General features: G+C 44.1%; 3 protein-coding genes and 1 pseudogene across 8 annotated transcripts in view; 1 reads left to right on the top strand and 3 right to left on the bottom strand.

Annotated features, from left to right (window-relative positions):
- Positions 1–188: 188 nt before the first annotated feature.
- On the bottom strand, positions 189–10,971 carry LOC135527466 (WD repeat-containing protein on Y chromosome-like). Its single transcript, XM_064955984.1, has 27 exons — positions 10,955–10,971; positions 10,797–10,836; positions 10,400–10,553; positions 8,799–8,917; positions 8,566–8,669; positions 8,268–8,469; positions 7,285–7,390; positions 7,046–7,130; positions 6,787–6,902; positions 6,629–6,705; positions 6,395–6,525; positions 5,876–5,943; positions 4,907–5,055; positions 4,664–4,801; positions 4,439–4,549; positions 4,103–4,330; positions 3,916–3,986; positions 3,523–3,727; positions 3,221–3,411; positions 2,698–2,758; positions 2,351–2,566; positions 1,966–2,118; positions 1,588–1,756; positions 1,276–1,408; positions 780–954; positions 550–648; positions 189–371 (listed from the first exon to the last, which is right to left on the bottom strand). Exons 1-27 carry the CDS (start codon positions 10,969–10,971, stop codon positions 189–191), a joined length of 3,501 nt encoding a protein of 1,166 aa, XP_064812056.1.
- Positions 10,972–11,042: 71 nt separating this feature from the next.
- LOC135527465 (protein quaking-A-like) lies at positions 11,043–12,001 on the top strand (annotated as a pseudogene).
- A 2,177-nt stretch (positions 12,002–14,178) lies between these two features.
- On the bottom strand, positions 14,179–20,952 carry LOC135528292 (microtubule-associated protein RP/EB family member 1-like). Of its 3 annotated transcripts, XM_064957272.1 has the most exons (8): positions 20,818–20,952; positions 20,219–20,346; positions 18,159–18,304; positions 17,850–18,042; positions 17,599–17,646; positions 15,448–15,560; positions 15,098–15,250; positions 14,179–14,938 (listed from the first exon to the last, which is right to left on the bottom strand). In XM_064957272.1, exons 2-8 carry the CDS (start codon positions 20,337–20,339, stop codon positions 14,888–14,890), a joined length of 825 nt encoding a protein of 274 aa, XP_064813344.1. In that variant the 5' UTR covers positions 20,340–20,346; positions 20,818–20,952; the 3' UTR covers positions 14,179–14,887. The 3 variants fall into 3 exon arrangements, with proteins under 3 accessions (XP_064813344.1, XP_064813343.1, XP_064813342.1); XM_064957271.1 differs by lacking the exon at positions 17,599–17,646 and having other exon boundaries at positions 20,219–20,342; positions 20,818–20,950; XM_064957270.1 differs by lacking the exon at positions 17,599–17,646 and having other exon boundaries at positions 20,818–20,949.
- A 3,732-nt stretch (positions 20,953–24,684) lies between these two features.
- The window catches only part of LOC135528288 (DNA (cytosine-5)-methyltransferase 3A-like), a 29,276-nt gene continuing 26,352 nt past the window's right edge, over positions 24,685–27,608 (bottom strand). For all 4 annotated transcript variants that reach the window (XM_064957261.1, XM_064957264.1, XM_064957263.1 and 1 more), the window contains one exon: positions 24,685–27,383. In XM_064957261.1, coding sequence (XP_064813333.1) covers positions 27,242–27,383 — 142 coding nt within the window. In that variant the 3' untranslated portion in view covers positions 24,685–27,241. The remainder of the gene's footprint in view (positions 27,384–27,608) is intronic.

Raw genomic sequence — 27,608 nt, 5'->3', positions numbered from 1 at the left:
AAAAAATCTATGCGCTCTTCACCATTTCATCACATTTGACAAAAAGCGTTACACGTGTCCTGTATTACTGTCTCGACCTGATCCGTCTAAAACAACTACACCAAACACATGAAATAGTGCCTTGCCAGACTCATTTTTATTTCTGAGTGTAATCAGCGAGGGTCATATTAGCACCTGGGAGTTGCTGGTCATGGAGGAGCAGCCAGGTAGCGTGTGTGTGAGTGGGGCCGGCGCTTAGTGCTCCTCTTCTGCTTGGCGGCAGTGTCTGTGCCCTCATTTAACCTGTGTTGATGGTCCTTCAGAAGCTCTGGGACAGGGGGCAGGGTGACGGGCCGCAGAACGCTGTAGGGCAAGGCCTTATACACCCTCAACTACAGAGAGACAGAGAAACAAACTAAAGAAATAAACAGGCACATCTTTATCCCTTTTGACTTCGAACAACAGAAATGGTGCCTTATACTCTCTCAAAAATGACAGAGAACTACACATCTAAGGCCAGGAAACGGTCCCATAGAGTTAGTTGTAGGCTCTTTAAGGTATGAGTCTTACCTGCTCTTGACTGCTGAAGGTTGTCTGGAGGTCAGGGGTACAGGACGGAAGGTGATGTCTCACTTTCTGTTTGTATGCTCGTCCTAAAATGCTGCTGGTCTGAGGGAAGGACAGTTGAAGCAACACTCGATCGTTAGGCACAGTAACCACACAGGTGTGTTGCAGTCAGTCCTTTACTTTAATCTGATGTACGTAGGCCACTGTGAGTGTGGATGGCATGTGTAACTCACCTGCCTTCCCTTCTCCTGCCACAGCCTCCATGTGTTCTCAATCTGCTCGTCGGTGTACTTGACGATCCGTGGGTCGGTAGGAACCAGTTCCCTCAGCTGCGTTGTGACCCCACCAAACTTTGTCGACTGCTGACTCTTCTGTGCAGTCAGGCCCTCCAGGATGCGTTTGGCACAGCTAAGAAGGCATAGGAGGACATCAAAGAGATGCAGACAGATGACATGACCGGGCAAACTTCAGACAGTGCATGGATGTGTACAGTGCATGGGTGGGTACAGTGCATGGGTGGGTACAGTGCATAGATGGGTACAGTGCATAGATGGGTACAGTGCATGGATGGGTACAGTGCATGGATGGGTACAGTGCATGATGGGTACAGTGCATGATGGGTACAGTGCATGACTAGCATGTTTTTGTGTGTAGAAAGTCCCTTTCATCAGCCATATAGTTCACATTATGGAGACAGAAGGGCTTGCGCATTTGGACTTTTCCCCTCACCTCCAGTGCGGGTACTTCCCCTCATTAAGGACTTTAAGTGTCTGACAGGACCCCATCCTCTTCAGATCCACTGGGAGCTCTGTGTGGAGGGCCTTGGGGTCGCCCACCCGCCACAGGCCCTGCCCAAATGTACCTGAGATGTAGAGACAGACCGGGCACTAGTTGTCAGTATTAGTATACATACAGTAGTTGGAGCGTACCAACACTGCCCCCTTGTGGCTGATGATAAAACATATTACATAGAACCATAAGACGTTCTCAAACTAATGACACCATACACGTAACTACAGTGGTGGTAGTGGTGGTGCTTACCGATGTATCTGCCAGCGGTGGTCCACAGACGTACGTTACAGTCCAGGCTGGCTGTGACGATGAGGCGGAAACGCTCCACATACTCAAGATGAACGATCCCTTTCAGGTGGCAGCGCCAGGAACTCAGGGGCCTAGGGGGGATCAGGGACACACTCCATCCCTGCAAAATCTGGTCAGAGAGGGATAATAAAAATTAGTGGGAAATCTATTTATGACAGAGTCTGTTCCGTCTACGGAAGGTGACATCATCAATGACCACTAGCTAGTTTCACATCTGTTACACATTCATCCTAACCTGCCCTCCTCCCTAAAGCTCTGTAACTTGAACAAATATTTTGGTGTGTCATTATGTTCTGTGTGCTACTGCTGTTGAGTTACCTCTTTGTCCTGCTCCACCACCAGCCTCCGTGGTCCCTCCACTTTGCAGTAGGGAGGTATGAGTTGAGGCAACTTCAGAGAGTCCTCATTGGATGATTCCTCCTCCGCCACCCCACCCCTCATACGGTAACAGTACTTCTCAATGTCCCACAGCTGCGGGAAAGGAAATACAGGTGTAGAGGGATGACGTGAACAAAGAAAAACAGAGAGAAAAGAAGAGAAAGATACTATCAGTCCATAGTCGATTTGTAAAACATCCTGCCAATGTCTCCACCTTGATCACTTCTCACCACTGTCCCTTTCACTCAAAGACATCAGTTGGTGTAGCCAACATAGATAAACAACACATGGACTATTCTATGGTCTCCAAACCCTCCAGTACTACCGTGATGTATCCGTTGCTGTCTCCAGTGAGCAGTATCTGGTCCTGTCTGTCAGTGGACATGGCACAGATGACTGGCCCCTTGCTATGCACGGCACGGAATTTCCCCAGCAGCCCTCCGTTACGGCCGATAGACCAGGCGTAGATGTAGCCGTCTGCTGAGCTGGTCAGGAGGATGGCCGTGTCAGGGCTACGCTCACGGGTGGCCAGAAACAACACCTGCTCGTCAGAAAGAGAAATAGGGAGAGGAAGAGAGGGAGAGACAGTCATTGACATCCTCTGTCGGTAATCAAGGTGAACAATGTTAAACTGTCAGATAGGTTACAGTGTACATGTCAGCCAGCCAGTACCTTCTCCACTGCAAACCGAGGCTTCTCCAGCTCGTCTAGGTTGATGGTTTTGCTCTTGCGTCTGGGCAGCAGTGTCGTCCGCCTACCCATGGAGACTGTGACCGGCTGGGGCAGTAAAGCAGAGACTGGAGCCGAGATGCTACCCCTCCGGCCCTGTGGGATGCATAGAAACATGCACACCCATACATCAATACATGGAAACCACAGAAGACTGCAGAGGGGAGAACGGCAGAGGGGAGATGAAGCACTGAAACATTCTTTTACATGCCGCATGTTGGCGCGAGGCCCCTGCATCACAGGATCAGGAGGGGGCTCTGGAATACTGCAACGCCGGGCTTGATTGATTTGCTGAGGGACACAAACACACACACCTCTACATCAGTACACACACACTCACACATGCGTATTAAAGTCAGTGTACATACCCACACACACACACACACACACACACACACACACACACACACACACACACACACACACACACACACACACACACACACACACACACACACACACACACTCCATGTGTACCTGTATGACGTTGGTGTGGGCAGGGTTGGCACAGCTGGGACGACGAGCCTGAGGGTTGAGAGTCTGGCTCACAGTCTCAAGAAATTCCACCATAGAGCGGAGCCACACATCGTCCTCATCCTCCTTCCCCAAACCGTCTGGACTCATAACAGTCACCACCTGGCCTGGTTTCTCTATCACCTGATTAGAAACTCAACATGAACATCAACAGACAAACAGAGGTCTTTTTTTGTACAGTCTCTAGCAAGAACAAACAAAAAAATGGCAGCGCTCCATTGTGTCTCGCCTCACCCGTATGGGTAAGAGGGGCAGTGGGCTCTCGCTAGCGTTGAAACGGCAGAAGGCTTGCCCTGAATCTATGTTCCAGACAATGACGTCACCGCTGTAGGAGGCGGTCACCAGCATCTTGCTGCCGTGGGCGTGCATGGAATAGATGTCGTCTGAGTGGTACTGGTTCCACACGCGGTGCTCCATCTTATCCTCCTCCTTATTGTCCCTGACACACGGACGAACGGACAGACAGGAGGAAAGACAGACAGATGGGAAGAAGTAAACATACTGACACAAACGATACAAATAATACAGATACAACATACAAAAGCCACACAAGTTGACCAATTGCCAGCCAAAAAAGTGCTTAAAAGTTGCATACAGTCCAAAGATGTAAAAACATGAAGAACTCACAGATACCACATGACCCGTTTGCTCCAGCCTGAAACATAAATCCTCTCGTTGATGTACAGAATCCCTGTAACCTGCCAACAAGTCATTTCAGTAAGTACTGTTTCTGTAGTCGATCGGCATTGTGGTAAGAAAGACAAGTCTGGTCTGTCACTTAGGGACCAGTGCCCTGCAGGATACAGCGTAGTACCTCATTGCTGTCCACCAGGGGCAGTTCAGAAAGGAGAGCCCCGTTGTTGAAGTTCCAGAGACGCAGGGTGCCGTCTTTAGACCCGGTGATGAGGCGGCGTTTGGGCCCGTCGAATGCCATGGCAGTGACCTCAACTGGTCGCTCAGGGGTCGTTTGGAACTGCATTACCTTCTCCCCCGTCAGGATGTCCCACACACTGACCACGCCCGCATGGCACCCACTTACCACCTGGGCACAGAGCAGTGGAGAGAAGATGGGTTTACCTAGCTTCAATAGGTTGAATGATCATCCCTTACCTGACCTTGCCTCACTCCCAAGTATTGAACCAGCACCGACCTGTTTGAAGTTGGAGTTGTAGAGAGCAGCACAGAGTGGTTGTTCATGTGATGTTGTAGCTGTGGGTACAGAGCAGTTTGCATCCTCCATAGACCCTCGCAGAACTCCAATCTGCCCAGCACAACATAAACATGAGGAAATAAATACACAGCAATACCAAATAACCTTGTACAACCAATAGAGTGTGTATGAGTACACATGTTAAAGGCAATAACGAACACACACTAGGTACGTAGCCATCACCATGGTGTTACTGGTGTGGTTATAGTAGGTGCTGGTGATGGGGAAGCAGCCCATGTTGACGTTCCTGGATTGGATGTTCTGGAGGCAGACACTGTCCTGCAGGTCCCACACCCGCACATTCTGGAACAGAAAGAAACAACCCTTACCTGTTTTGTGGTCTAAATGAGCATTACAAATCTGAGTAGTCAACGGGTGTCCCTGTAGTGATAATGCTGGACATCTGACCTTGTCTTTGGACACACTGATGATCTTGTTGTCTCTGCCGTTGACAGCGATGTGAGTGATGATGGTGCTGTGACCTTTCATCTGTGATGTGGCCTGATTGGTCACATAGGGGTTCCAGACCCTCACAACCCGATCGAAGCATCCAGTCACTGGAACATTGGAAAACAAGCGCGGACAAACACACATCATGGGATAGTGCATCAAAACAATAATATCCAGATTGACAGCTACAGAAAGATCAGCTACAGAATACTGTATAAAATAAGTCATATAAATACTGAGCTATATTGCATGAAAAAAAGGGAAATTATATTATTTTATACTAATACATTTGCTTAGAGAAAGAGATTTCGTTTCACAAGTAATAAAAATAAAAAAACTCAAAGATAGGGGTCAGAATTATTGGCACCTCTGTTTTCAATACTCCAGCACCCTCCCCTTGTGAGGATAATGGCCCTTAGTATGTTTCTGTAATGTTTAATGAGATTGGAGAACACATTGGGAGCGATCTTAGACCATTGTTCCATACAGAATCTTTCTAGATCCTTGATATCCTTCGTCTGCGCTTATAGTCTGTCCTCTTCCATTCACACCACAGGTTTTCAATGGGGTTCAAGTCAATGGCCATTGCAAAATGTAGATTTTTGTAGTCAATTAACCATTTCTTTGTGGATTTTGATGTGTGCTTGGAGTTACTGGAAGTGTCTGCCTCCTAAAGTTCCTGATGCTGTTGACCTTAACAAGGACCCCAGGACCAGTGGAATCAAAACATGCTTTCGATTTTAATATAAAATAATATAATTTTAAAATGTTTGGAGCATGCAATATAGATAAGCATTTATTATTTATTTTATACAGTATTTGTTGCTAGTCTTTATCAAGGGTGGCAATAATTTTGTAACTGACTTTATATGTAATTGGTTTAGACATCATAAACAGCACTGTACGGAGAATGACTTCTACACATACCCAGAACGTTGAGCTCAGGTGAGTAGTCAAAACACAGAATTCCCTTCTGCATGTGAAAGAGTGCAGTTCTGAGAGAGAAAAACAAGACAATTATATTCATCCGTGAAATGAACATCAGAAATGAGAGATTTGAGGGCATTTTAAAGAGGCACTCCAGCCTCTTCTTTACCTATTTAGCAACTGTTTTACTGAACAAAAGGCACATCTCAAGAGGTGCTAGGTATGACATTACATGGCACAAGATGTTCCCACAACCTAGGAGGGAGGCCGATGACATTGCATCAGACCAACTCCTTCTACGCATTAATCTTTGACGTTTGTGGTTGTGTCAAAAACAAAACAACGACTTTGCTCAAAACATATTTTGTTAACTTTAAGTGTGTGTGTATTACTGTACTTATACGTGGGATATTGTGTTTTTCAACACGAAAAGTTCAAATATAGATGCAGTGTGTTTTTAAACAGTCCTGTAAAACACACTGAAAAATAAAGACGTGGAAAACGTGAAAGGGGGCGTACTGAATTTTACACTTGCGTGAGTGGGGCAGCGTGGTCAGGATCATGGACGTTTGGTCTGCCGCACAGCAGGTGGCGATGGCATTCAACTCTGGGATGTAGCGGATCTGGTGGATCCAGTCATTGTGGCTGGGCTGGAACATTTAAAAAAAAGGGGAAGATATGAAACAGAGAACTAACTAAAGAGGGGAAGAAAGAGTGTGAACAGGAAAAACAAAAGTTACATAGGCTACTTACGACTCTAAAGCAGAGAAATGAGCTGGAGGTGTTTTTGAGCAGGGCTGACACAGGGATGCGATAGTTTGTTCCTGAAAAAGAGGCAAAGAAGTGAGTTTGGTCTTTGGCATGAACACGTGTACGTCTACCATCTTCACCTGCATGTTTTCACCCAGTACCTGTCTTGAAGGCAGCACTGTTGAACAGGCCATTATGGACCACATCAGAGGAGACAAAGATGTATATGGTGCCACTGGCATCCCCAATGGAGTACACTCCTCTCTTACCATCTGTCCTGGAAGGAAGCAGAGAGAAAAAGGTTATTCTCACAAAAAGGCCTGCAAAAGTCATTATGTTCCATTAAACAGAAGTAATAATCAATAATAATAGTAGTGCACTAGGAAATAGGGTGCCATTTGGAATACACACAAAGCCTACCAGTAGTCCATCACCTCCACGTTGGCCTCCAGCTCCGACAGGGAGAACACTATGTCACACTTACTGGCACTGATGTCATAGAATTCTGGTGAGAGAAAAACAAACACACTGTACAAACACTTCAACAAACATACAGTAGCTATAAATCAGTAGCTATTGCATTGTACAACATAATATCACTGCATAACAAAATGTTTTCATGTATACAAATGTTTGTACAGAGATTCCCACAGACACACCTACGTCTCGCCCTGTGGAGGAGATGCAGAGCTGGTTGATGTTGCTCAGGCAGACCATGTCTGTCACCCAGACGGGCTGGGCCACTGTGTGCTGCATCTGACTTATCTAGAGCAGAGAAAAACATGTAAAGAATGTTTCACAGATAAAGAATAGAACATCCCACAAGCACGACATGAAGCATACCTGCTGTCCACAAGCACGACATGAAGCATACCTGCTGTCCACAAGCACGACATGAAGCATACCTGCTGTCCACATGCACGACATGAAGCATACCTGCTGTCCACAAGCACGACATGAAGCATACCTGCTGTCCACAAGCACGACATGAAGCATACCTGCTGTCCACAAGCACGACATGAAGCATACCTGCTGTCCACAAGCATGACATGAGGCATACCTGCTGTCCACAAGCATGACATGAGGCATACCTGCTGTCCACAAGCATGACATGAAGCATACCTGCTGTCCACAAGCACGACATGAGGCATACCTGCTGTCCACAAGCATGACATGAAGCATACCTGCTGTCCACAAGCACGACATGCATACCTGCTGGTCTACAAGCACGACATGAAGCATACCTACTGGTCCACAAGTATGACATGAAGCATACCTACTAGTCCACAAGTATGACATGAAGCATACCTACTGGTCCACAAGTATGACATGAAGCATACCTACTGGTTCACAAGCATGACATGAAGCATACCTACTGGTCCACAAGCATGACATGAAGCATACCTACTGGTCCACAAGCATGACATGAAGCATACCTACTGGTGGGATGTTCTATTACATAGCAGTGTTTCACAACTGTCTTTTCTCCATCCATGTCAACATCATCTATTACTTCAGAGTTTTCACATCATATCAAACATTATTGTCTGGGGAAAACATATGAATTGCTATTCAATTCAATTGTAATAGATGAATTGATTGATTATTTGTGATATAATGCTTGAACATGGCTGATACGCACATTGACTGTGCGCAGCAGCTTGAACCTCTCGCTCCAGTAGTTGAGAACGCCATCACGGCTGATTGACAGGTAGCGTCCACTGTGGGCGCGGCCCTTAGAACCCCCCGAGGCCCTGCCATGCTCCCCAGAGTCTGTCTTTTTCTCCCCGGCTGGGGGCTGGAATGGGTAGAACTGGAGCCGGACAATGGTCTCACAGTGTGCACTACACAGGCAGAGACACAGAAAAATGAAAGGATGCATACACTGCACATATACTACTTAGGAACCTGTAGAACATAGCCAATGAAATACCACTTACACAGGCACAATCTTGAGTGGTTTGGGAAAGTAGATTGGCCTGTTTTGCTGCTGCAAAGAGTCTTTCTCTCTGTACTCTAACAGCATGTAGTTCAGATATTCAACCTGAAACCACACAAAGTTGTTGTTTATGAGAGTAAGAATGTAAATGTGTTTACGTGTTTGTCACACACCAGAGTTTGGTCAACTGACGACAAAACAGCACTCCTGTTCATTGTCGTTTTGCTCTCTCACCCAGTCCATTCTGCCGTCACAGTTGGTGTCCACCTTCATAAAGATAATGTCCACATCCTCGTCATCCACATCGCCCATGATCTTCTTCATCGCATCTCGGAACTGAGACATATCCAACCCTGACAGAGAGAATGAGAATGACACATTGTTTAAGAAAATGTGTCCCTTTTGGATAGTGTAACTTGATGATGTTTTATTTTAATATTCACATTCTGTGATGAAGAACACATGTTCAACCAATTAAAACCCAATTTCCCCCCCCCCAAAATCACTATAGTGAGGCGGCAGTGTAGCCTAGTGGTTAGAGTGTTGGACTAGTAACCGAAAGGTTGCAAGTTCAAATCCCCAAGCTGACAAGGTCTGACACATCTGTCGTTCTGTCCCTGAACAGGCAGTTAACCCGCTGTTCCTAGGCCGTCATTGAAAATAAGAATTTGTTCTTAACTGACTTGCCTAGTTAAATAAAGATAAAATAAATAGTAAGTGCCTATTATGTGCCAAATAAAGTAACAGGGTTGACGATTTCATCTTAAATCACCTTGTTCCAGGAGGAATGGAAGCTTGTCGTGTGCAACAGGGACAGGCAATTGAAAGCAAGCTTCACAAAAAAAGTTTAAATTGTTAAAATATTTCGATCCTGCAGGGATGGGAAACTTAGATTGGGGTGGGGTCCACAAAAAATCATGAGGGGCCACAGTGGCTGGCGGGTCTGCATACCCACATCCATACCCACACATGCAGTCAGAGCTGGCACTAGCCTATTCAGGGCCCTTAGCAAAATTGTGTTTGGGAGCCCCCCCCCCCCCCACCTTGCAAGAGCAAAACATGTTTCGTTTTGAAGTACATGCAATTCTACACATTTTGCCATGGGGCATAGAGAAAATGTTGTTTTACAGTAAGCTTGCTGCGATTCCACACATTTTGCCATAGGGTGGAGAGTCGGGTTTGCAGTTTTTTAATGGGGATAGAACCAGCTCACCTGCTTTTATCACTGTGATTTTACTGTTAGATGTTCAATGTTTCTTTTGGAAAAAAATATTTAAAAAGGAATAGTTTCGCCATGCTCAAACAAGAGTTCAGTTCACGTAACGGGATCAACCTTAAATTGAGGGACGGGGTTGTTTTTGTTATTTTCCCTCATAATGAATCACTATGAAATATATCACAAAAAAATAATAATAATCATCTCCAGAAATGACTCTGTCAAAGAAACAAAATAACGAGGGCTTTACAATGATGGTGAAAACTTGGGTTAAAATCTTAATAAAAGTCACAGTGCATAGAGGTCGTAGCCAAAATACAGAATTTTCAAGTTTTAATGTCACATGCACAACAAGTACAGTAAAATACCTTATTTGCAAGCTCTAAACCCAACAATACAGAATTTTGGCACTTTAGCTTTTAAAATTCACTTAAAATATCAAATGGGACTAATTTCATGGAACGACCCATGTGTGTTTGTATGACAACACTATGTAGAAATGTGCAGCTGGTTGGTGAAACTGGCAGGGATCCACTGGAGGCTAAAAATGATACTGGGTTGGGCTAAAAATGATACTGTGGTATACTATTAGTTATGGGGAGGTGTTCGGGTCACTCACCCCCCCCTCCATCTGTGTCAGCCTCTCTGAACATGCGTTCAATGCGGCGAAGGTGCTGTTCGTTGATCTGATTCTCCACTCCCCCCTCAGCTGGCATGTCCTCCTCCGCGGAGTCACTGCTCTTCCCTGAACGCTCCGCCTCCCCTGAAATACCCTGCGGGGGGAGGATATGAAGCACCTCAGTCATACTTAACTCCACATTTGATATTAACTCAACGTGAGCCATCTTTCACTTGAAAATGTCTTAGGAGGGCAAGATTCATTAAAAACTGCATAGAAAATGTGGGTGACAAGGCAGCAAAAACCCAGGCAGTTTGAATGGAAATGTCTGTGTAAATGAAACAGAGCACTTCGAGGGAGCATAACAGTGTGCAGATGCACTTTGTTCGGGATTTACCGGAGCTGTGGTGTGTTTCTGCTTGTCATCGGAGGTGGAACTGTGACAACACGGGCAATGGACACAATGAACACCCAGCAATTCAAAATGCTATTTTGTGATCAGACACATTTAAAGTCCCAATGTGAACTAGCTTTATATTGATATTACTGTCTGACCTTGTAAGGTTGGCCATCTTCACAGTTCCTCTGTGACAGTCCACAAGCTCACACTGGTCATGGCTTTCCACCTTTAACACAGACACAAATGCTCACAGAAGAACAATGCTCTTTTGGTGATGTCACAATGTGAGAGATGGTCCTAACATAAATCATTGATATCTATGGAGATCAAACTTAACCAGATTCTGACCAGATTTCCAAGCTTTTTTCTGTTGATAAAAAAGACCTTGCACTCTTGATGACAGAAAGATGGCACTAGGGAGACAGAAGGGGAGAGACAGAGTCCTGCCTATTTGACACAATCATTACATGAAAAGATTATGACCAGTTATCCAAATCTGTTTTGCATCTTGACAGACACAGAGAAGCTTATGGATGAAGAGATCAATAGAATGCAGGATAACATGTCCAATGACATGTTGTAGACAAATAACCTCTGCAGTTACCCAAGGCCCTGTGGGCCTCATTCACCTGCAGGAGAAGCTTTGTGCCTGTAAAAGACAAGCCAGACTATAACTTTATGGGCAGATTAGTGGGGCCAAGTCACTGGAAACAGAAACCAGATCAACATGCAAGGATGGGGGTCAGTGAGAGACAGAGGAAAACCCCACATGGAAGATCTAGACGAGGACCTGTATATTCTGATCAGAGAAAATGACATAGCCCAGCTCAGAATGAGGAGAGCGGCCGTCAGGAAGCCCCTGGTGCCAACAGGGGAGGGAGAGGGCAACATGAAGACACAGATGATGGCGCTGGCTCAACGGGACATACAGAATCAAGACACGGATAGGGTCCACACCACCACCGCCGCTCAGGTCCCCTGCCTCACAGTGGTCCCCACAAGGCAGGTGCTCCCTATTGCGAACCCCCAGGGTGCAGGCAGGGAGCCCGATCAGGAACAGCATCCGGCCCACACAAAGGGCTGCCATGTTGCCGACCGGTGGCAGAATTGACACCACCCAGTATGACAAGTATCCCAGTCTGTTGTTCCCACATGCTTCAAGAGGGCCACCATTGTTCCTGTTCCCAAGAAAGCTAAGGTAACTGAGCTAAACGACTACCGCCCCATAGCACTCACTTCCATCATCATGAAGTGCATTGAGAGACTAGTCAAGGACCATATCACCTCCACCCTACCTGACGCCCTAGACCCACTCCAATTTGCTTACCGCCCAAATAGGTCCACAGACGATGCAATCTCAACCACACTGCCCTAACCCATCTGGACAAGAGGAATACCTATGTGAGAATGCTGTTCATCGACTACAGCTCGGCATTTAACACCATAGTGCCCTCCAAGCTCGTCATCAAGCTCGAGACCCCGGGTCTCAACCCCGTCCTGTGCAACTGGGTACTGGACTTCCTGACAGGCCGCCCCCAGGTGGTGAGGATAGGCAACAACATCTCCACCCCGCTGATCCTCAACACTGGGGCCCCACAAGGGTGCGTTCTGAGCCCTCTCCTGTACTCCCTGTTCACCCATGACTGCGTGGCCACGACCGCCTCCAACTCAATCATCAAGTTTGTGGACGACACAACAGTTGTAGGCTTGATTACCAACAACGACGAGATGGCCTACAGGGAGGAGGTGAGGGCCCTCGGAGTGTGGTGTCAGGAAAATAACCTCACACTCAACGTCAACAAAACTAAGGAAATGATTGTGGACTTCAGGAAACAGCAGAGGGAACACCCCCCTATCCACATCGATGGAACAGTAGTGGAGAGGGTAGTAAGTTTTAAGTTCCTCGGCATACACATCACAGACAAACTGAATTGGTCCACCCACATAGACAGCATCGTGAAGAAGGCGCAGCACTCACAAACTTCTACAGATGCACAATCGAGAGCATTCTATCGGGCTGTATCACCGCCTGGTACGGCAGCTGCTCTGCCCACAACCGTAAGGCTCTCCAGAGGGGAGTGAGGTCTGCACAACGCATCACCGGGGGCAAACTACCTGCCCTCCAGGACACCTACACCACCCGATGTCAAAGGAAGGCCATAAAGCTCATCAAGGACAACAACCACCCGAGCCACTGCCTGCTCACCCTGCTATCATCCAGAAGGCGAGGTCAGTACAGGTGCATCAAAGCTGGGACCGAGAGACTGAAAAACAGCTTCTATCTCAAGGCCATCAGACTGTTAAACAGCCACCACTAACATTGAGTGGCTGCTGCCAACACACTGACTCAACTCCAGCCACTTTAATAATGGGAATTGATGGGAAATTATGTAAAATATATCACTAGCCACTTTAAACAATGCTACCTAATGTTTACATACCCTACATTATTCATCTCATACGTTTATGTATATACTGTACTCTGTCATCTACTGCATCTTTATGTAATACATGTATCACTAGCCACTTTAACTATGCCACTTTGTTTACACTCATCTCATGTATATACTGTACTCAATACCATCTACTGTATCTTGCCTATGCCGCTCTGTACCATCACTCATATCTTTATGTACATATTCTTTATCCCCTTACACTTGTCTATAAGGTAGTAGTTTTGGAATTGTTAGCTAGATTACTTGTTGGTTATTACCGCATTGTCGGAACTAGAAGCACAAGCATTTCGCTACACTCGCATTAACATCTGCTAACCATGTGTATGTGACAAATAAAATTTGATTTGACTGAAGTACACCTTGCCACCCAGTGGGTTTCTAGACATTTGTTTTTATTTATGGCCCTTTACTCTGGGCAGGTTTACATTTATGTCACTGTTCTGATTTGGGTTTACTGCTGGTGAATGAGGCCCACCGGGCCTTGGGGAAGTGCAGTTAGAACCAACTGCCAATAGCAACGCAAATGTACGTCAGGACATTTTAACGAGCACATAAATACACATTCTAATTCAATTTCAGTTAATAACATCACAGAAATTAAAACAAGCTATTTCTTCAACCTATAAACACATCTAGTTTTTCCAATCAAACCTTAATTTTTAAAGAAAAGTGATGCCTGTAGAAGCCTTATATTGCTACTAAGTTCACAAGCAGACTTCCTACGAATAGAGCTCTCAGTTCCCCTACTAAGAGTGTATAGTTCTGCTCTAACTGTAGACTCGAGGGATGTATTTCTTCACTGTGTGGACTGGCAACCATACATCCTGTCTTTGGCTTACATGAGGAAGTAACTCAGAACATAGGTAAGTGGAGTGCAACTCTAGCCTACATACAATACACAAATGGCAGAATGGGTCTTAGAATTTTGCTTTTAAGTAAGAAGTACATTCTTTTTTTATTTAAGGTGCTCAATAAAAACACTTCATTTCATTGAAAAATCAAAAAAGTAATGTGATGAATACCTGCGGAGATACAAACTAAATACAAATGCTGATCGCCTAAACCACAAATTTTAACTCTTAAGTATATAATGAATGTGTGTAAACATACCATAAAAATTACAATCATTTCAATTGGCAGAGTAAACATTCATATATATATTTAAGAATTACTCATATTTGCAAATATCATATCAAAATAATCTAGTACAGTACTGTTTAGGTCAATTGGAAATATATAAGGAATAAAAAGACAACCTGAACATATTTCAAAAGTAACAGGCCTAAATTTAAAAGGCACAGAAAAGGCCAGAATAAGAACAAGGCAGAAAACCCCCAGAAAATAAGGACCCATTGGAATTTTATCCAGGGTTCTTCTTCTCTGGTGGCTGGATCAGCAGGGTCTCTGAAATGTATTTTATGGTCCAAAAAAAACAAAAAAACACTTGGTCCAATAAACACTTGGACCAAGGTGGCAGGCAGTGTATAATCCAGAGGCAACTTAATCCACAGTGTGAGTAAGTGCATGTTCATTAGACCCAAAGAGTGTGTATGAACGTTGCACATGCAAACTTGTGTGTGTGTATTGAAAAGTGTGTGATTAAGGTATAAACTGCAGTTGTGTCCATTTTCATCAGAACTCTTCTGGTTCTTCTCCTTCAGCATCAGGAATAACAAACCCCTCCTGTTAGCAGGAAACAAAATTTGGATTTCAATATTCAAATACAACGCTACATTGGTTTCCTACTACAGATAATGATCGGTTATGAAACATGTATAGAAATGCAGAAGACGGAGTCTCTCAGATGTGTCGGTCAGAGTATTCCTGTGAAGTTTCACTCACATCAGTGGCGTATAGAACATCCATAATCTTCTGCATCGTCGTATCCGCCTCTCCATCCACTTCTTGGCAGATGACCTCAATGGACCTCAGCTTTCCAAAATAAAAGTCTCTCTCTTTCTCCATGTCCTGGACAGTGGCCTTCAGGGAACTGACCTGAGGCGAGAGAATACATAAAAGTGACAGGGGAACGACTGGGCAGGGCTGTCATGACTCATGTTACAACTAAACAAGCTTCAATTTCAATAAACTGTTGACCGAGCACACAAAAGTCGGACAGGAGATTGAGGGGAAATCTCATTGTGTCTCATCACAACAACTCATTTTAGCAGTGACCCTCTGAAAGAACATACCTCCTGGGCTAGCTCCACCCTCTCCACGTCCTCTGCCCCTCCGGGCCTCCGCAAGGCACTCCCTGCTGACCTGGGCGGGGGTTTGGTTACTGCCGTTGTAGACCTCGTGGGAGCTGGATCCAATACAAATCACAAGTTGGCAAACTAGGACAGAATAATAACAGTGGACTGTGTCCATGCACTCAACCTTAGACACACAATTGCACATTTATACCCACTGACTCCAGTTCCTAGCCTATAGAATACTGGAATGGACATGAACCTACGTATGATAGGATAAAGGTCAGCCATTTGTCAGAGGGGTCAGTCAACTTTATACAAGGGGTGGGTCTAATCCTGATTGGTTAAAACCGCATTCCAGCTGGTGTCTATTCCACAAGTTACCACCGGCTAAATCTATGACCTTAAAATGCCTAGTTACTCTGTTCCATCTGACTGGACAATCCACTGTCTCATCATGACTTAAATGGTTTTCCAGTGCTGTGATAAGAGTAAAATAATGAATTTGAAGAATGCATCTGCACTCTGTTAGCTAGCCAGACAGTTTTAGAGGAATGATTCCATACATTTTTCTAATTAACTGTCAATATGCCATTCAAACAAATGCAGTCAATGCACAGCTAGAGCCCGTTAAAATCTGTTTATTTTATTTCTTTACTAGGTTTCCATTTTTCCTAGTTTTAGCTCTCAACATTGCTTTTTTAATAAACCACCCAATTTAGTTTTTCTAAGTTAACAGCAATGCTTAAACCACATCAGGAGACCACTTGAGGTGTGCATCGGAAAAAAAAAAAATCTAAAGACATTTAGTGTAGTTGCCCTTTAATTCAACTGTGCAACAGCCAGAGATCATTGTCTGGTAAGCAATGTTTCTGTAGCGCTCATGTGATTCGAGTTTGCTAAACAAATGGCCACTGGATTGGTGCAAATAATCATATTCTGCCAGGTAGGTATAGGCCACTTTGTAGTTAACAGTTAACCAAGAAGTGTTTGGGGAAAGCCTTTCCATCCACCAGAACATGGTTGACATGACATTAGCATCATCGCTAACGGCGACACAAAGTGGTAGACAAACGGCAAAATATGAAATCAATAATGTATTTTATTCACGTCTTATGATCATCTTGGGCAAATTAAGGCATTTTCTAATAAATGCAATAGATTTAGTCGATTTCCTACTAAGTTCAATACATTTTGGAATATTGAATTCCATTTTAATGTCTGGATTCTGTCCACTTTCTCCGCAACGTGGATTTAACTGATTTTATAGGACCCTACACAGCCATACACTGGTTGAAATCAGTTGATGATAGGACTTAGACATAGTTGGAAATGCAACAACTATTGATACTGTGTCACATACACTGAATAAAAATATAAAACGCAACACGAAGTGTTGGTCCCATGTTTCCTGAGCTGAAATAAAACATCCCAGAAATGTTCCATACACACAAAAAGCTTATTTCTCTCAAATGTTATGTACAAATTTGTTTACATCCCTGTTAGTATCTCTTTTGCCAAGATAATCCATCTACCTAACAGGTGTGGCATATCAAGAAGCAGATTAAACAGCATGATCATTACACAGTTGCACCCGGTGATGGAGATATCAAAAGGCCACTCGAAAATACACCACAGAAGTCTCAAGTTGAAGGAAAGTGCAATTGGCATGCTGACTGCAGGATTGTCCACCAGAGCTGTTGCCAGAGAATTGAATGTTAATTTCAGTACCATAACCCACCTCCAATGTCATTTTAGAGAATTTAGCAGTACGTCCAATAGGACACAACCGCAGAGCACGTGTAACCAGGCCAGGACCACATCCGATTCTTCACCTGCGGGAACGTCTGAGACCGCCACTAACAGCTGATGATATTCCACTCCTTTTATTTTCCTGCATAAGTATAATCAGGATTATGCCTCTCCTGCCCTTCCTTCCAATTAGACTGGTTGGATTTCTCCCTGACCAACATGGCTGCCATTTTCAGCCCATTCTGGAACTTTGATGTTTATGACATAGCCTCTCTTAATTTAGTAGGCTATCTATGACCTAGCCTTAGAACAACAAAAAAGTCATTTCCACAGTGTGACCATGAAAGCCCACCATAGGTGCCCATTGGAGATCCCCGTTTGACCATTAAACCACCTTACCCACTATCGCCGCTGGTCTGATAAGAGGTGGGGAGCCGTGGAACTGTACTGAAATAGAGATGCATACAGTATGCATTTAAGGGATCAAGCATCAAAGACAGGAACAATGTATGTTCCACCGGCTGACTGGGAGTAACTTGGATTAGATGCGCGCGCGCCCCCCCCCCGTTGTTGCGTGTAGCTATATTTTCAATTAGGTATTTATGTTATATTCATCAACATGTTAGAAATTCTACATTTTTCTTCCTCACCAGTGGTGGGCTTTCTTGGCTTGGATGCGACCTGCCCTGGGTTGGGAGTAGGAGCAGTGTCCTGGCCCTGGCGAGCACCAAGTGGGTCATACTCCTTTCCATCGTAGTTGGCATCAAATAATTTCTTGAACCACTGCACAAACTCAAAGTTGTCCTGGAACTTGCCTTTTATCAATTTATCCACAGGAATGATCTGGAAATTGTTTAAAAAGTGTCAATCTCAATGGCAAAAATGGCAGTAATGTGATCTTTTAGGAATACTGCAATAGCCGAAAGTACACACTGAGTTAGACACTCGGAAACACTCACCTTGTCAACCCCAATCTTCTTAAAACTGGTCTGCAGAAGTTTGAAGTTGTGGAGGAACTCAGTCTCTAGTTTTGCCTGAAATTTTACCTTCTTCAAAGGGATGCATCCAGGGAAAAGCATGTCCATGAACTGACAGTAAGCAGCACCTGTGTGAATGTGATAAATCATTTATTAAATGAACAGCTGATCATGTCTCAAATTTTATAGGCTATAATCAGTGTGAAGTACTTAAGTAAAACTACTTTAAAGTACTACTTTAGTCATTTTTGGGGGGTGCCGCCTGGTTTGCTTAATAAGGAATTTGAAATGATCCATACTTTTGATACATAAGTATATTTTAGCAATCACAATTGATACTTAACTATACTTAATACCAAATAATTTATAACTTACTCAAGTAGTATTTTACTGGGTGACACTTATTTTAATCATTTTCTATTAAGGCATCTTTATTTTTACTCAAGTATAGAAATGGGGTACTTTTTCCTCTGCTCTTGACATTACCTCTTGCCTAAATGTCCTATGACAGCCAAAGCCACTTATCTGTGGGGAGTACAATTTCGATGTACGGGGAGTAGTTTCCAAGATGGCGGTAGATAAATATACAGTGCATTCGGAAAGTATTCAGACCCCTTGACTTTTTCCACATGTTCTTACGTTACAGCCTTCTCAATCTACACACAATACCCCATTATTGGTCACGGAGGTGACCAAGAACCAGATGGTCACTCTGACAGAGCTCCAGTTCCTCTGTGGAGATGGGAGAACCTTCCAGAAGGACAACCATCTCTGCAGCACTCCACCAAACAGTCCTTTATGGTAGAGTAAAAGGCAAATGACAGCCCACTTGGAGTTTGCCAAAGGGCACCTAAAGGACCCTGAAACCAAGATTAAACTCTTCGGCCTGAATGCCAAGCGTCACATCTGGAGGAAACCTGGACGAAGGTTCCCCTTCCGACTGGACAACGACCCTAAGCACACAGCCAAGACAACGCAGGAATGGCTTCGGGACAAGTCTCTGAATGTCCTTGAGGGGCCCAGCCAGAGCCCAGACTTGAACCCTATCTAACCTTGCTGAAGAGACTTGAAAATAGCTGTGCAGCAACGCTCTCCATCCGACCTGACAGAACTTGAAAGAATCTGCAGAGAATGGGATAAACTACCCAAATAAAGCTGTGCCAAGCTTGTAGCGTCACACCCAAGACATTATAATACATTATCCCCTTATATGTTCCAGAACAATCAGAAAGCTCAGAACCCCTAGAGGCCCCCTTTAATCGCTGCCAAAGGTGCTTCAACAAAGTACTGAGAAATTAGTCTGAGTTCTTGTGTAAATGTAATTTCATTTTTTAATATGAATTAGCAAAAATTTCTAAACACGTTTCTGCTTTGTCATTCTGGGTATTTTGATGAGATGTTAATACCTTTTAGAATAAGGCTGTAACGAAAACAAAAATGTGGAAATGGTCAAGGGGTGTGAATACTTTCGAATGCATGGTATAGGGCTACACATACAGGCTGATGGTGTTGTAGTTAGTTGCCGAGCGGGCTTGAACCTTCTGCACATAGCAAAAGCAGAACAGACTCATTATAGTTATGTCTTAATTGAGCATCGTCCAGACTGGTTATAGATATATGTAATAATTGATCGAGCAAAGGGTGCATTGACAATACGATTTAACAAAACTTCCATCCAACCTTTTCCTGGTGATACTTTCTTGGTTCTCTATTCTGATGCCACAGGTGTCTTATAAACGTTATTCTGCAGTTGCAGGTGGAACTTGCAATTTAATATTCTGAAAAATATTAAATGCACTTTCTGTATTGAGTAAGAAATTATTTTTATTCTATTTTTTTTTTAGTTCCACCTGCAACTGGAAACAGGGAGTTTAAAAGACAAGGTATGCATCTCCATATAAAGGTTTGTCGAAAATAACGTTACCACGCTTTGAATGAACCATCGGAACGGCCATCACAGGCTAGTTAGCTATGCCGATGGACATATTTCTGGTTTGATCTAGATCAGCTGAATTAGCTAGCTAACGTGATTTCTTACTGACCTGAGCACAACTGCTCAATCTTGGCGTAGTTCATCTGTACAGACTCGTTGATCCAAGAAAGCATATCATGGCGACTAAGGTTGTCGCCGGTCACAGATGTGGAGTAAACGTTGACAGCCATCTTCTAGCTTGGTAGATGAGAATAATATGAAAGTTTTAGGGAAGAAGGAACAAACAAAGAAACATCTAGCTCATTTACATCTTAGTTAGCTAGCTAAGACACGCACGATCAATGTTCTTCATGGCTAGACAGCTACTAGTAGCTCGTCAACGTTTTAGCTAACGTTTGCTAACTTTACGCCCTATTAGCTAAATTGCCGTGTTAAACCATCATAAACTTTGACGTAGTTGACAGTGATCGTTGCCAGCTAACGTTAGTCATATAATGTTAGCGTCACGTTATACAGAGTTTACCAGCTTAGCTAATATTGAGCTAATCCGAAACAGCTAACCTAACAATACGAGAGCTAGCTGTTAGCTATCAAAGACACCTATCCTTCAACAACGACATCATCGCTAACACTAGATACACTATTCATTTTCGCTGGGTAGTTCTACTGTGCATTATCAATTTCCGTGAAACACGCTTTTGAACTTACATTTTCTTAATCTTCCACTGGTTGAATCAAATTACAAAAAGGTTAAAACTTGTGGATACACCAAACTTTCTCGCCGTTCACCGGCGTTTTAATTCTTACGTGCCTTGTTCCTTCCTCTTAGCTCTTGTTGTACGGTTAGAAGGTAGCTGAACATTAACGTTGCTGTCATCTACAGGCTTGGAGTATACACAACAGGCTATGGCTCCCACTTCTTCTTCTTTAAGTTTTTATGGCAGATTACACCTATTGGTCTATTGCCGCCACCTATTGAACCCATCTCACTTCTTCAGTAACAGTTCAAATCACATCCCTAAACAGGCTTAGCTGCCTGTGAGGACGGAGCATTCATCGACAGAATTCTTTGTAATGCCTCTGCTGTAAAATCCCTGAGTCCCCAAAAACAATCAACCGCACTCACAATGATACCCATTTTCTCAGATTTCCACTCTGTGTGCGCTGTGCAGTTGATAAGCAATGTAATAAACGCTACAAAGTCCACCTTCTGCCAGAATTATTGACCTCTGCCTGTCCTGTCCCTGAGCCTGCCTGCCGTTTCTGTACCTTATCACACCACCCTGGATTATTAATTAACCTCTGCCTGGCCTGACCCTGAGTCTGCCTGCCGTTCTGTACCTTTGCTATACCACCCTGGATTACTGACCCCTGCTTGCCCTGACCCTGAGTCTGCCTGCCGTTCTGTACCTTTTGGACTCTGATCTGGATTACTGACCTCTGCCTGCCCTTGACCTGTCGTTTTGCCTGTCCCCTGTTCTAGTAATAAACTTTTGTTACTTTGACATTGTCTGCATCTGGGTCTTCCCTGAAACGTGATAGTACGAACTTGCCATGACTGACCCAGCAGACTCGGACCAGCTCCGCAACACCATCTCCTCCCAAGGAGCTACCATTGGAAGGCACGGGGAGTAGCTTCATGACCTTATGGAAAGGGTCCAGACCTTGGCCGAACGCCAAGACCGAGCGGTGAACACGGGTTGTCCCGGGTTGTCTGTTAGGGTTGTCTGTTAGGCAGCCTACCACGAGGGTAACTTCCCAGACTCCCGCAGTGTGGCAGACTATGCGGTGGATTTCCGCACGTTGGCATCTGAGAGTGCCTGGAACCTGGAAGCGCTGTTTGACATGTTTCTGCACGGAGTATCGGAGGAAGTAATGAACGAGCTTGCAGCCCAGGAACTACCGACGGATCTCGACTCGCCCATTGCCTTGACCATTCGGATCAATGGGAGACTACGGGAGTGAAGGAAGGAAAGGAGGTTTGATTTCTCTCGCCCGACCAAGGCTTCCACCTCGCCTCCAAGACATCCCGGAAGTCCCTGACGGTCCCTTTGCTGAGAGAACCCAAGGCTACCCGACTTCCCAAGCCAATGCAACTAGGCAGACCTAGGCTGTCCCCAGCCAAATGGCTATACAGCCTTCACAGAAAGAGTTGCCTGTATTGCGGGACTACTGGTCATTTCGTGGCCACCTGTCCACTAAAAGACCAGGCTCACTGGTAGGAGCGAGTAGTCTGGTGGGCCATACGGAGAACTTTTCCTCTCCCCTTACTCACACCCCTTTTCATACAATCTTGCTCTGGGGGAACCAGTCGAAATCTCTCCAGGTACTCATCGTCTCTGGGGCCGATGAGAGCTTTAAGGACGCTACCCTGGCGTCCGAGCTGGGCATCCCAGATGAGGCACGCTATCTTAGAGCGATCCAAGGGGAAGGAGGAGGGCTGCAGCTCGATGACGAGGGAACACTAAGCGAGAAACGCCCGACACTACCATTGAAGCGTTCCGGGGGAGACACTCCAGGGGGCCATCGTGTTCTCCAAGCTGCCCTAACACCTGGTGCGGATACGGGAAGGGGACGAGTGGAAGACTGCCTTCAACATAACCAGCGGTCACCGCGAGTATCTGGTCATGCCATTTGGCCTTACCAACGCCCCTGTTGTGTTCCAGGCTCTGGTGAATGATGTTCTCTGCGACATGTTGAACCAGTTTGTCTTCATCTACCTAGAAGGCATCCTCGTTTTCTCCCTCTCCTCCCAAGAATACCTGCTCCACGTCCAACAGGTTCTCCAAAACCTCCTGGAGAACCAGCTTTTTGTGAAAGCAGAGAAGTGCGAATTCCATCGCTCCACCATCCCCTTCCTGGGTTACATTATTGCTGCAGGGAGAGTACAGATGGATCCCGGGAAGGTGAGAGTGGTGGTGGATTGGCCCCAGCCTACGTCGAGTGAAACTGCAACGTTTCCTGGGATTCGCCAACTTCTATCACAACTTCTATCACCGGGTTACAGCACCCTAGCTTCACCCCTGTCCGTTCACGTGGTCCCAAGCTGTGGGATCTTAAACACAGTTTCACAACAGCTCCCATCTTGGTTCATCCTGACCCGTCCCGCCAGTTTGTGGTGGAGGTCGATGCTTCAAATGTCGGAGTAGGGGCTGCCTTGTCCCAGCGTTCTGCCCTGGACCTCAAGTTACATCCCCGCGCCTTCTTCTCCCGTTGCTTCAACACCACAGAGAGGAACTACGATGTGGGGAATCGTGAGCTTATCGAGGTGAAGATGGCGCTGGAGCAGTGGATGCACTCGAGGGGGCGGAACATCCGTTCTTCGTGTGGACAGACCACAAGAATCTGGAATATCTCCGCACCGCCAAGCGTCTCAACTCCAGGCAAGCTAGATGGGCCCTGCTTTTCACCCCTTATTCTTACCACCTCTGTCTCATTCACCCAGACAGGACACTTCAGACATTTGGGTGCATGCGGTGCATGCACACCACAATTGCAGCATTTATGCTCTCCTGTCTACATACACTTGACACGTGACCAAATTTTGCATCTATCACACTGCATTGGTTTGGGCACGAAGGCTCTCACAGGATATGTCGTAAAACCCAAATATACGTGAGAAGGGAGAGACTCTTCATCAAAAAAAAAAGCATATGGGTCAGTCGGTGTGCTCCTAACACTTGATTCCTTTTACTTCTAGCGCCACCCCAGAGATAACAGCCTTGATAGGCGCCCTGCTTCGAAGATTCACACACGACACATTCCAATCCGATATCTTCCTGAAGCGCAGAGCACTCTCCTTCTGTTCCATAGATACACAAAAAAAACGAAATAAGCCCACTTCTCGTTACTCTCATGGACGCCACCTCATCCAACGCATCCACTATATTTATAGATTTATAGATCTCCCAGGTAACTACATAGATTGAAAACCCTTACTCTAACCAAAAAATAATCAGAACTAGGTTGGATTTACTAGATTACACTACGACTTTACTTCTCTTATTTCCTTTTGCATTTGCCACTGTAATACAATTCTTCTCATCTCCACTCGACACACAATTTGGTTCAAACTGAACATCCACTTCATTTTCTCCCTCCAAGGTACCTCTGCACGACCACTCATGGTTCCCACTTATGGGCCCACTAGGAGAAATAGGATTTCGTTTTTTACCACCTGAACTATGACCTGTTGAATTTACAGACACTTCCACAATCTCAGCAATAGTATGCATCACTCGGCCTCCCGAGTGGCACAGCAATCTAAGGCACTGCATCTCAGTGCAAGAGGCGTCACTATAGACACCCTGGTTTGAATTCAGGCTGTATCATAACCGGCCGCGATTGGGAGTCCCATAGGGCAGCGCACAATTGGCCCAGCTTCGGCCGGGGTAGGCCGTCATTGTAAATAAGAATTTGTTCTTAACTGACTTGCCTAGTTAAATAAAGGTTAAATCAAAAAAATATTGTATTGTCAAAAGCCTGCCAGAGCGCCCACAAGCTCACTCACACCGGGCACACAGTATTCACAGTATAATACATACATCAACTGACAGACTGACAACACAGACAAAGTACAAATAATACAATTAGGGCAGTTTATTTCTCATCTCTAACATGATCAAAAGCTTTACATGGGGTTATGAGACTAGACAGCTATACACTAAACAAGCCGGGGGACAGCTAAACATGTTATATACAGCTTGACTCAATATTAACATACCATGCAAACAAAATATGAAATATAAGAAAACAATTGAACAATAATATAGCACCAATAGGAGTCTAGTGATGACCTGAAATAACCTCATTTTAAAGGCATTGTTATTAAAGTGTTATAGAAACATACAGTACACAAAACAATTGTTCGTTCCTTTTGTTTCATTTTAAAATAAACTATTCATAAGGCCAGTATCCTATGTAAATCACTGTCCAGACTGTGTTCACCTGGTTGTGCTTATGAAAAATAGAAATGGCAAGAAAATCACATTTGGTATACAGTATCTGTTCCGCCTCTGAGTTGGGATCAGTCACCACACTGACACACTTCATACAGTACAACAGGTAGGTATGGATGGTAGAGGGGAACAAGGGTTCAAAACTGATGAGTTAAAAATCTCAGTAACCCCAAATGACAAACAGTACTCATTTTAGAATGTAGCGTAACTTCAAGTTTTTGATGAAAGCTGGTTGTGTTGTGATATCATCAACAAACTTGTTGAGAGCGAGATGAACAGAACGCTGCAGTTAAAGTCATCACTTCAACTTAACACACAGATTACCTGTCATAACAACACACGTCACATGCATTAAACTGAAGTGGGTATGTTAGGATTAGGCCCTCCATGTGACCTTCATCAACACTCCATGAACATACAAGGTCAGTTTAAAACAGTTGCTTTCAGAAAAAAAGTGCCCACTTTAAAGACAAACTTACACGCCTGTCTGTTTTACTGAAACAATTACGTGAAGACATTGATGATGTACTCCTTTCCTCAGAACTTTGTCCAACTCCCTTTAAAATATTTAAGAATGAATAATTACAGAAGAAAAATAGTTCTACGCATATTGTATCTAGGTTTTAACAGTTGTTTAGTAGGCACTTGCGATTACAACTGTTCTTCTCCCCATTGTTCCAAGACAGGGAGAAGGCACACATCTTACTATTCAAATCAAACTTGTAAGGACTGGTTTCAGCAACTTTTTCTTTCACATGCTTGACTATATCCCCTAAATGAAAGCCTATAAGCGGCATGCTCTAACAAGTGAGACAATAGTTATGCCTCCATTAACATTTAGTCGTTTCTTTTTTTTGTCGACATTTAAAAATGCTGCGTTTCTAATCAACTGTCTTGTGTCGATGAAAACAGCTGGACATAATGACGTCTCCCCTTAAAATAACACTCTTCGCAAAAACTTAGAATGTCAAATAAAAATGTGGTAAAATTAGCAACATTTAGCAAAAAAAATACAATTTTGTTTCCAGGTAGAACCCACTGTGGAAAGGGTTCGACCTGGAAACAAAAGGGTTTCTTCAAATGGGACATCAAAAGAAACATTTTTTTTTCTTCGAGTTGAATAAATTGATTTTTTCCATCAGTAGGCATTTAGAATTAAATGTAGAGTGGACATTTATAGTTCACGTGATAACATCAAATGCCCCACGTAGGCCTACCTTCAAAATTATTCGGCAATCATAATGTATTCGTAAGACAAAAGAAAAATCCACCCTTGTCGAATGTATAAAAATGTATTAGATCTTTAGAAAATGTCTCTGCCGTTTCCATTACCACTGGTGGCAATTATTTTTTTTGTGACATTGCTTTAGTCTAATTAACCTGTGTCAATGGAAACCTGCCTATAGTTAGTGAAAATGTGTGTCCTGTGACCACGTATTTGACAAGAATATCATTAAAAACCCTAACATAGCACCACACAGACTGTAACCCTGATGAATATTGGCCAAGGTAAAAAATACAATCAAACATTCAAGGCACATTTTGTTTTGCCTTGGTTTGAATCTGAGTTTTGGATTTTTAATTATTTTGGAAGATCTATTTTTCCAAACAAGTAAAAAAAAAACATTAGGTTTATTCACCTAATTACACGTGAAAATGATTTATCTGACTATTTATAACATTCAAATATAAAATAAATGATACAGAATCATTCAATTAAATAGAGATAAAACTGTGTTTCTGCAGATGTCAGACCGATCACAGATTAGTATTGAGGTAGATAGTGGGCAGGGTTTGAGGTCTGATCTCACCATCATTGACCAAAAGTTGACAAAACCAAACATCAAATAAATGATAGACAAACGTGAACTATTCCAGACAAACGGAAAGAACCAAAAAGTGTCAGTGCATTCTGGTAATATTATGATCATATGACCACACTGCATTGAAACAGATGCTCATTATCTAAACCTAATAAAACACTTGATACAACCAGTGATAAAAAGACTAAGATGATTCTGTGAGGTCAGTCTGAGAAACACAGGACAGTCCCTTTCACTGAAAAGCAGGGCAGGATAATGATGTTTTTTTTACCCTCCTCTCTCCAACAATCAGCCATTTCATGTTGCTGTTGTTGTTGACGACAGTGTGCAGCACACAGGAACGCGAGGTTCCTACTCACAGGCAAAGTAGTCCTTGAGTGGAGCGAAGAGGTGCCGGATAACTGGTACACTCCATGATCGGCCCAGTACTTTCTGCCGCTGGCTCCGACCCATGTTGTTGACATCAGTGTAATGCTTGGGAAAGCCGAAGATCCTGCAGAAAGGTCAATCATACAACATGGAAAATGTTAGAACCATTTCAAAACAATCCGAGGGTAAGTGTATTTGTTTTTAGAAATGACAGATTACATTCACTTAACTACCGTAAGTACATTGACTTTTACAAGAGAGAGCAGTATCCATGATCAGTCACGGTATAGGAATAATGCTGACTACAAAACTTTAAAACAATGTAATTACACTGTGATCACTTCTATAT

This window comes from Oncorhynchus masou, chromosome 33 (assembly GCF_036934945.1).
Source record: "Oncorhynchus masou masou isolate Uvic2021 chromosome 33, UVic_Omas_1.1, whole genome shotgun sequence".
NCBI lineage: Eukaryota > Metazoa > Chordata > Actinopteri > Salmoniformes > Salmonidae > Oncorhynchus > Oncorhynchus masou.
This window is presented reverse-complemented; position numbering and strand designations above follow the sequence as displayed.

Bases quoted from the DNA above. Each gene is read 5' to 3' on its own strand.
- LOC135527466 (XM_064955984.1), bottom strand. The intron at 6,706-6,786 runs GTACTGGGTGAA...TCTTTGCCTCTT, and splicing joins CAGTGCTGCCTTCAAGACAG to TTTCAGGAACAAACTATCGC. The intron at 649-779 runs GTGAGTTACACA...TCCTTCCCTCAG, and splicing joins GGCAGGAGAAGGGAAGGCAG to ACCAGCAGCATTTTAGGACG.
- LOC135528292 (XM_064957272.1), bottom strand. From the start codon at position 20,339: ATGGCTGTCAACGTTTACTCCACATCTGTGACCGGCGACAACCTTAGT. The intron at 18,043-18,158 runs GTGAGTGTTTCC...AACAATTTCCAG, and splicing joins AGAAGATTGGGGTTGACAAG to ATCATTCCTGTGGATAAATT. The intron at 15,561-17,598 runs GTAAGGTGGTTT...TATTGGATCCAG, and splicing joins CAGACCAGCGGCGATAGTGG to CTCCCACGAGGTCTACAACG.